This window comes from Alnus glutinosa, chromosome 3 (genome assembly GCF_958979055.1).
Source record: "Alnus glutinosa chromosome 3, dhAlnGlut1.1, whole genome shotgun sequence".
NCBI lineage: Eukaryota > Viridiplantae > Streptophyta > Magnoliopsida > Fagales > Betulaceae > Alnus > Alnus glutinosa.
In genome coordinates this window covers 34783263-34793248 of record NC_084888.1, presented here as the reverse complement: position 1 = coordinate 34793248, position 9986 = coordinate 34783263, and the positions used below count along the sequence as shown (strand labels likewise).

The window sequence follows — 9986 nt, the reverse complement described above, 5'->3', positions numbered from 1 at the left end:
AGGACTTTTTTTTTTTTTTTTGACAAATTATCATCGTCTAATTATTTTAATATCTTGAAACTAAATAATTTTCCATCTTTAATTTCTTCCTCTAAAATCTTAATATATATCTTGCACATTAAATTCTTTCTTTTTATTTATTTTTATCATAATTGGGGCCTTCATTAAAAATATCGACTAATCTTTCTTCTTATTTATTTATTTATTTGTTTGTTTTTTTATAATTAATTGAGGGCCGGCCTTAAAAATTGTTGTAAGTATTTATGGGCTTTATTCCATTCCATTAGTGGCCACTGGCCTTAAGCGACCTCCTTTTAATATGTGGTTAATTTGTTGATCTTAACTGGATGGGAGAATTTATCCGGCTTATCTTCAATATCAATATCAATATCCCTCCAAATTTGAATAAAATATAAAATAGGATGGAAAAACAGTGAAAAGAAAATACAAGAGGCCGGTTTGAGGTGGTTCGGTACGTCCACCATTCCAATTTGTGGTAATGGTTACAGTTGAGCATTGCTCTCACGATGGAAAAGTAGGCGAATTTGTTCACTACACTTTACACACGAATTGGGATCCAACCCCTCGCCTTCGGGTGGAGATGTTCGATCCGAAGCTTTTCCCAGCTAAAACTGTCCGACTTGTATTTCACGCCGATCCATTGTATTTAGTCCATTTTGAAGCTTTTTCGCTGCCGTTCACTCAGAGACTTCCTTCATCTTCCAGACATCGAGAATGGCCGGCGAAGGAGAGCGGCCAGCGACAGGGATTGATCTGGGGACCACGTATATAACGAAGACAATGTAAGAGAAGATTTTATTAATTGTCTTGTTTGAGCTTGTCTGCTCAGTTCTATATTTATACATAGGAGTCTAGGAGAGAGACTGTAAAGGAGACACTAGACAAGTGGAGCCTAAATATCAGGAAAAGTGGAGCCTAAATATCAGGAAAAGTTTGGGCTCCATGTTTCCTGTTGGCTGTTTCCTGCTTCATGTTTCCTGCTCCATGTTTCCTGCTGGTTGCTTGAGATTCAATAACGTACTCCTGCGTGGGTGTGTGGCAGCATGATCGAGCGGAGATAATAGTGAATGATCAGGGAAACAGGATGACGCCGTCTTATGTTGCCTTCACTGACAAAGAGCTTTTGGTCGGTGAGGCACCCAACGACTAGGTCGCCAGGATCTCCGCTAACTGTGTTTTTGGTAATCTCGATCTCGCTTAAAAGTGAATAGAAATAAATAAATTTAATCATTTAATTAATATTTTATTATTTACCCTCATATGTTAGGTTAAATTTTATTAAAAAAATTAATAAGTGAGGCCAAACATGTAAAATATTTAATTGAAATGAGAGGTAAATTAAGGAGACATAATTCAAACTTAGGACCTCTGTTCTGATATCATGTTAAATCACAATTTTTCTAAAAGCTTAAATTAATAATACAAAAAGAAGATAATTTTAATTATTTAATCAATAATTTAACACTTATTAACTACAAAAACTCCTTTTTTAAATTCTAAATATTGTCATATGCCACCTTGGCACATTATTAGTTAAAAAAAGAAGCAGAAAAAAACATGCCAATATAAAAAGCTCATAAGTATTGAGATTTTCTGCTTCTAATTTAGTTTTGTTGAATCATCTTATCATTCTTCTTTTATTTATTTTGCAGATGCAAAGCGATTGATTGGCAGGAAATTTAGTGATTCCTTAGTTCAAAATGATATCAAGTCCTGGCCATTTAAGGTCATTGAAGGTCCTGCTGACAAGCCTATGATTGTGGTCACTTATAAAGGGGAAGAGAAACATTTTGCTGTAGAAGAAATCTAATCTATGGTCTTAAAAAGAGATGTGTGAAATTATAAAGGCCTACCTTGGCATATCTGTAAAAAAAATTGGTTTTAAAGAAAAAGTTATCTCTTATTTCAATCTCAATTTTCAAACTGTTTTTCAGTTGTTGAAATAAAATAACATGTCTACTCCTCCATCTCCCATCAATCTCCTATCTATCTCTTTTTCAAATTGGTTTTGAAAAAAAAAAAATATAAATGAAAATGAATTGGAGATGAAAAAATAAAAATTTCTCTTATTTTAATCTCATAAAACTATTCGGTAACTAGCTAGTATTAGAAAAGTCATGAATTGTCTACAAACCCTGGGAAATTGAGAATATCTATTTGAATTTGAATTTGACTTTTATTTTTTCTTATTAGAAAAGTCATCAATTGTTCATGAAAATGTTTTCTTTAAATGACACGTACGTTTTGAGCTGCAACAGCTACTCACATGCACAAAGAGATTGCAAAAGTTGGGGTTCAAATGTTCAATGAATCCACAGCTCAGTGACCCCTCGATTAGGCTTCCTCCCATTCTTGAGAATTGAAAGGGGGGCTCGAAAATACGAAAGGAACTTTTGGCGTCCCTCTTCTTCCGATCCTCTTTTTTCACCCAAAAATCCAACCGTTGGTCTCCCTCTTCTTCCTCATTTTCAGCAATCCTGTGAGCAAATGGACCTGACCCCATCAGGGAGAGTTGCTTTGAATGAAGAGATTAATTTTTTTTTTATTATTAATAAAAAAAAAATAGAGATTAATTTTTTCTCGGTCTTCGAAATCGGAAGAAACGCATTCGTAAATATTAGGGATAAGAATCCTCCTTGTATTTAATCCATTTCGAGCCTTACTGTGCCGTTCACTCAGTCTTCCTTCATCTACTTCATTTTTGCTCAAGGCGAAAAGAAAGAGAGATTTTTTCATGTACCCAAAAGAGAAGAAAAAATAATTGTTTTACGAACATAATTCAAATTTAATTGGCCTCAAAGATTAGAAATAGCTGGTTGATCAGAGGATAGGATGGAACCACAGGTTTGAGTCAAAGTACCCTGCAGTCAAAACTAGCAACCCCGTATCAAAAAACAAAACAAAATGAGGAATAGCTCCTCGATCTCCCCCTGCCATGTCACATGTGCTTTACTTCATTGTACCTTTGCGGTTAAACTGTCACAATTTTATGCAATGTAATACCTTTAATTTACCTTTCAATCTGAGATAATAGTTGAAAGTTTGAGGTAACAGAGTATGAGTTACTCTCCCATCACAATTCTATACAAGTGTTCAAAAATCAACGATCTGAAACAACATATAAGAAATTCAAAAATCAATGGGTTGTTGGAGATCATGGTTGAGTTATCTGCTTCTGTTTGATTTTGAACTTCAGATGAGTCTCCCACGGTTTCCACATTATTATTAATATTATTGTTTTTTTGTTTTTTTATTCCCGTATTTCTCTTGTATGAAATAGTAATTAATTGCAAAAAATACTAAGTCACACCAGCATCTCAAAATTTGAGTTGAGGTCAAATTTCCTTCTTCTTTTTTTTTTTCTGATTTATTGTTTTAAGTGAAATGAAAACCAATCATTCTATGATGCAAATTAAATTTGAAAACATTTACCACATTATTTAAAAAATTTCAATAGAGTTTATGGTTGGTCAATGGTTATGGTGTTTTGTTTATGTTTCCAGCTTTAGCCTTCTGGCTTTAGCTTGTAAGTTTCTGGCTTTAGTCTTTCGGCTATAGCTTGTCTTTTGTTTTGCTAGTACCTATAAAAAAAAAATAATAATAAATTGACAACATAATAAACAAATATACTATTAGAGATTATAAATCTTCTATAAATTATAAAATAATTGCTCTCCATTTATTTAAGATTTAAATAAAGCCACGAGATTGCAAAAATTAGACACGTACACACTGTCAAAAAGAAAAAGAGGTACCTTTTTCAAACCGTTCAACCAATATAAATTTAGTACCATAAAACTTTAATAAGATTCTCTCTGTCTAACTTCGTGAGCAAGGAAACAAATTCTATAAAATGACCATCTTCAACATGTCTTCTACTTTAGTTTCGTGATCGTTGACTCAGCGTCTTCCTTCATCTACTTCATTTCCGTACGTGATCTTCCAGACGTCGAGAATGGCCGGCAAAGGAGAGTGGCCAGCGATAGGGATTGATCTAGGGACGACGTACTCGTGCGTGGCAGTGTGGCAGAATGATCGAGTTGAAATAATAGTGAACGATCAGGGCAACAGGACGACGCCGTCTTATGTTGCCTTCACTGACAAAGAGCGTTTGGTCGGTGATGCAGCCAAAAACCAGGTGGCCAGGAATCCCATTAACTCTGTCTTTGGTAATCTCTCACTCTTTTTTCTTTTCTTTCCTTCTCTTTCCTCTTTCTATGTGACACACAGTAAAACCAAAAAAGAAAAGAAAAAGAAAAACTAGGCTTTATTGTCAATGGCGAGTGCTTGTCAAGGGTGTGCCAATTTATGCTCAGTGGCGTCTACATGTGTTCAAATTGGACGAAAGGAACATATTTAATCTATATATATGAAGGTTTAGGATTTTAATTCATGAAATCAGAAGTCTCAGGGTTTAAGTAAAACAGCGAAAGGCTATATATATATATAAACAGTAATTTTATTTGTTTCCTTTTTTCTTCTTGGCAGTGTTGAGTTGTTGTATTCATGGTGTCTCTGTGCCAGATTTTGATGTTTGTTTGCTCTGTGACTCGGACTGAATTTGTTGTTGATGTGTGGCCTTTTGGCCTTGTTGTTTTACTGCTCCTTTTTATGTTTTGAGGATGCAGTCTGATTGTTGGTTTAGGCCTGTATTTCTGGCCTCTGGTTTTGTTGATTCTGTTTGAGTTTGTGTTTCAGACTGATTTTCTTTCTGGAGTGTACTTTGGGAGTTGATCAACGAAAGCTTTTATTCATCGAAAAAAATAAAATAAAATAAACAGTAATTTAGACTAGATTACAAAGGGTTTTTCAAAACTCAATTAAGATACAGGGTTTTTTTGGGAAAAAAAAAAGGAAAAAGATGAAGAGTTGTTATAAATTGTTATGAAAATAGAATTTTACACGGAGTAGATATTAATATTAGAATATATAATATGGTAGGATATTTTTCTTATGTTAGAATATATGTTATGATTTGATACTTATCTTATATGATAATTATTTTTTAGAGGATTGATTCTAATTGATGGTAATCAAATTTGATTTGATTACCATATTTATTTTATTTTCACCTTTAGAGTTGTAATATTTTCTATTTAAGTATGATGAAATAATGAGAAGAGATGCAGAAAATTAATCTCAAACCTTGTGTTTGAAAATGTTTAGTTTCCTCTAACGAATCTGAAGGGTCTAGGTTCCCTCAAAATATGTTTGTGAAATCATTCACGTAACATAAATCTAGATCTCCATTTTTAATTCAAACTCAATCAACAGGTGAAAAACATTTAAAGCGATCTATTAGGAAATATTGAAATGACTTTCTGATCTTAATTATATGATTGTTTTGTTATAGGTTTAATAAAAAATAAAATAAACTTACAACAAATTGTCTGCTAGACGATCTTGACCCAAAAAGTAGACGATCTTGATAAAAATAAATTACTTCTTGACAAAATTGGCCACATAAATTGTTTTATTTTTTCCAATGAGGTTACATTGATCTTGTGCCACATAACTAGTCTTTCATTCCAATTCTTAATATGCCAATTGTTTTATATATATAGTTTTTAGAGGTATATGGAACCTAATAAATGCACAAATTCATTTTCAAATCCTAAATATGATCCTATGCCACCATAACAATTTATTAGTAAAAAAAAGAAGGTAATGCCTATTTAAATCTCATCAATATTGAGATTTGATACTCCTACTTTAGTCTTCATGAATCATTTTATCATTTCTTTCTTATTTTACAGATGCAAAGCGGTTGATTGGTAGGAGATTTAGTGATTCTATAGTTCAAAATGATATCAAGCTCTGGCCATTCAAGGTCATTGAAGGCCTTGCCGACAAGCCTATGATTGTAGTCACTTATAAGGGTGAAGAGAAGCATTTTGCTGCAGAAGAAATCTCATCTATGGTCATAAAACATATGCGTGAGATTGCGGAGGCCTACCTTGGCACAACTGTGAGGAATGCTGTAGTCACTGTCCCGGCCTACTTTAATGATTCACAGCGTAAGGCCACAAAGGATGCTGGAGGCATTGCAGGTCTCAATGTCATGAGGATAATCAATGAACCTACGGCCGCAGCCATTGGTTACGGTCTTGACAAGGTGGGCATTGGTAAGAGAAATGTGTTGATCTTTGATTTGGGTGGTGGCACTGCAGATGTCTCATTACTTACCATTGACGAGGGTACTTTTGAAGTGAAAGCCGTTGCTGGAGACACTCATCTTGGAGGTGAGGACTTTGATAACAGAATGTTAAAGTATTTCGTTGAAATATTTAAGAGGCATCACAAGGAGGATATAAGTGGAAATGCCAAAGCTCTAAGAAGGTTGAGAACTGCTTGTGAGAGAGCAAAGAGAATTCTTTCTTCTGCAGCTGAGACTACCATTGAAGTTGATTCTTTATATAATGGTATTGATTTCTCTTCAAGTATTACTCGTGCTAGATTTTCGGAACTCAATATAGACTTGTTCAGGAAGTCTATTGAGCTTGTGGAGAAGTGTTTGACTGATGCTAAGATGGAAAAGAGCGGAGTCCACGATGTCGTTCTTACTGGTGGTTCTTCTAGAATTCCCAGGGTGCAAGAACTATTGCAAGACTTGTTTGATGGAAAGCAGCTTAACAAGAGCATCAACCCAGATGAAGCTGTGGCTTACGGAGCTGCTGTTCAAGCTGCAAAGATGGCTGGTGTGGGTAATGAGAAAGTTCAACACATTGTGCTATTGGATGTAACCCCTCTGTCCCTTGGGGTGGAGACTTGTATTATCCGTAAAGGTGACATGTCCGTTGTGATTCCGAGGAATACCGTCATTCCCACTAAGATGGAGAAGAACTACACCACCCTCGAAGACTACCAAAGTTCTGTTTTGTTCCCAGTTTACGAGGGTGAGAGAGCCAGAGTTGTGGATAACAACTGGTTGGGACAATTTGAGCTTTCCCCCATTCCTGTAGCACGCAAGGGTGTAGTTCAGATAAAAGTTTTTTTTGAGATTGATGTCAATGGTATCTTGAATGTTTCTGCTGTGGAGCAGACTACTGGTGTAAGTTGCAAAATCACAATTACAAATTACAAGGCTTCGCTATCCACGCAAGAGATTCATAGGATGGTACAGGACGCTGAGAAATACGAAGTTGAAGATGATGAGCACAAGAAGAAGGTTAGGGCCAAAGAAGCTTTGGAGAACTATGCGTTCAAAATGAGGAACATTGTCAATAATAAAGATATTGGTGAAAAGCTTGATGCTGATGGTAAGGAGAAGATTGAAGCTGCTGTTAAGCAGGTGATTCATTGGTTAGATGGTGTCCAGCATGCGGAGGGAGATGAGTTTAAGGACAAACTGATTGAACTTGAGTTAATATGCAATCCCATCATCGCAAATATTAAAAATGAAGACAATTAGAACACTAGAGGATCCGTTATAGCACCTTATCAGTGCAAATGTATCCAGCCTTGTTTTGGGCATTTTTGTTGCCAGTGTGTTTTGATGACAGTTAATTTTCTTAGTTATCAAATGTGAACGGAATATTAAAAGAAATTTGGTTAGTTACTTATTAAACTCGAACGGAATATTAACCTAGTGAAGAGAACGGGGCATGCAACAAGTTTTTAGTGGTAAGAATATTAATTAAATGATTGATTTTTTTTAATGTTTTTAAGATAACTGGCTAGTAATTTAAAATGGTATCTGAACAAAAGTTTTGAGTACAAACATTATTTCCGTAATTCACCTCTCATTTGAATTGAACATTTTACGTATTAAGTACTTATCCATATCAGTTACTAAAACTCACACATGAGAAAGAGTATCTTTCATTTAAATTGAACATTTCAAGTATTGAGTTTCACTTATTGACTAAGAATTTGTGCCGACACTTGAGGGAGAATATTTGGAATACGAATTAAATGATGGAATATTTTACAATCTCTGATCAACTTAAGCTTTTGAGATAAATAGAGAAAAAAAAAATTATATCTTAGCATGCAAAATAAATATTATGCTAAAACATGTAGTAAAAAAAGATTTAGAATACCTTCATCCATATTTGCTCAAACAAATTAAAGAACCAGCAACAGAAACCTAAAAAATAATTTTGTAGAGAGGTATTTCCAACCTATGCCTAATTGTACCTTAATCTCGTATTGATAGATTATGCATACTCTTTATTTATATGCTCAATTTGAGACCGTCAATTAAATTTTTTTAACTAATTTATTTCTGCCATCAAATAATAAGAAATCAAAATAAAAATAAAAAAATTTGATATTGACTCACCCAATAATTATTTATTTAAAATAAATTACTGAATCGTTGCACGACGTTTGCCTTGGAATGTGTCTCCCAAATCTCATGTCGCGCCTGTGGGATCCGACTTCTGCTGTAGTTTTACACTACAGCATCTATAAATTAATAAACGGTTAAGATTGTTCCAAAATTGTCTTATCTCGAAGTTATCTGAAGTAAAGGTTTCTTTTGTACGTGGTTTCCTACTTGATGTTGTTTAAGGGCAGTGGAAACATGTTTCTCTTCGTCTTGCTTCTCAACATTTGTGCAAGTCAGTTCTCGACACAAACCGGCCAGTAACAGAGGCGAAGATTCTTCTTCTTGCCATATTAGTCTTAAGGTTGGGTTGAGACTTGGTGGGGTCAAGTGAAAGTCAAAATCATTCTCGTTGTTAATTAGTCACGCTTTCTTCCCCACCTGGCATTTCTCCCTCTTCTTAGTTCTCGTCAAAGTACTATGCAAGAAGCTTGGTGTGAGAAAGTTTCGTTTCTAAGGGGAGAACGTTCAGGTTTCTTTCTCTCTCTCTCTTTTCAGCAAATGAAGAGGAAGAAAAATGGGTCTCTCTCTTCCTCTGTTTCCTATGCATTTGTTGAAAAAGAATGAAAAGAAATGGGTTTCTGATTTTGTATTTGATGAATAAAGAGTAACAAAATGGGTTTCTCTCTAGCTCTTCGACCAACACAGGAGGGTGAGTTTTTTTTTTTCTTTGAACAGGAGAGGCCTTATTGTTAATACAGGGGTTAATAAAAGGAAAAGACAAAAATTCACTCCTCCGCAAGCTGCATGAACCATCGGAGGAGATTACTGGAACACCGAGACGGGACTACTGGATTGAAGCAAGATAAATGGAGAGAACTGGATCTTCCGTACACCAGGAATCTGAGCAGTGGGTTTCCAGGCGTGGGTCTTTTAAGCATGGGTATTCCGAACACCAAGTCTTCAAAGCACAGGTCTTCTAAGCGCGAGTCTTTTGCTCGACACCTGAGGCGTCACCTCTATTGTTGGGCTTGCTCCAAAACCAAGTTTGCAGAGATGTGGAGAAGTAAGACACACTACCCTTAAACAGCGTCAAACAGGAAAATCATGAGAACACAACTTCAAAGTTTAAAACGTCGACGTTTGATATATATAAAAGCAGTACAAAGTTATCCGCCACAACAATGGGTCGTCGCTAATAACTCAATATCCGCGATGAAGTTTAAGTCCTTACGCTATTAGCGACAACATCGAAGTCATCGCTGATAATCTTTCTCGATCGATGGAGCTAGCAATTGCGATGACCTACTATCGACGACTTTTGAATTTTTAGCGACAGCGTTTTGTGGTCGCTAAATACCAAAATTCTGGTAGCGAGAGCATATGGATCTTTTATTTGCTTGAATGTTTATAAATGACACTGAAGTAAATTACAAAAACAGATTTGGTAATTACTTTTCCAAGTGTTTCTAGCCGTTCTTTCCAGTTGGATTACTTGCAAATGCAGTTCCCACAAATTAAAATTCTGATAAATTGGATTAGAGGCATTTCTAAATATCAACCTAAACTAGCAAAAATGTATTTCAAACAAACCCAGAAGCAAAAATGTTCAAATGCTGAAACTGGATTTGGCTTCAAAGCTAGGCCACATATCTCATATATTGATCAGTCTGACCTGAATAAAATTTCGGTTCGA

The 9986-nt window shown here is 35.2% G+C and overlaps 1 protein-coding gene and 1 pseudogene across 1 annotated transcript; both read left to right on the top strand.

Moving 5' to 3' along the window:
* Positions 1-538: 538 nt before the first annotated feature.
* On the top strand, positions 539-1831 carry LOC133863406 (heat shock cognate 70 kDa protein-like; annotated as a pseudogene).
* Positions 1832-3847: 2016 nt separating this feature from the next.
* Positions 3848-7588, top strand: LOC133862508 (heat shock cognate 70 kDa protein-like). The gene is made up of 2 exons (XM_062298342.1): positions 3848-4190; positions 5778-7588. The coding sequence occupies exons 1-2, from the start codon at positions 3977-3979 to the stop codon at positions 7430-7432; spliced, it is 1869 nt and encodes a 622-aa protein (XP_062154326.1). The 5' UTR covers positions 3848-3976; the 3' UTR covers positions 7433-7588.
* The last annotated feature ends 2398 nt before the right edge of the window (positions 7589-9986 follow it).

What these genes read in the sequence shown, in the direction of transcription:
- LOC133862508 (XM_062298342.1), top strand. Translation starts at nt 3,977, where the DNA reads ATGGCCGGCAAAGGAGAGTGGCCAGCGATAGGGATTGATCTAGGGACG. An exon ending in TCCCATTAACTCTGTCTTTG is followed by an intron (nt 4,191 to 5,777) that starts GTAATCTCTCAC and finishes CTTATTTTACAG; the next exon opens with ATGCAAAGCGGTTGATTGGT.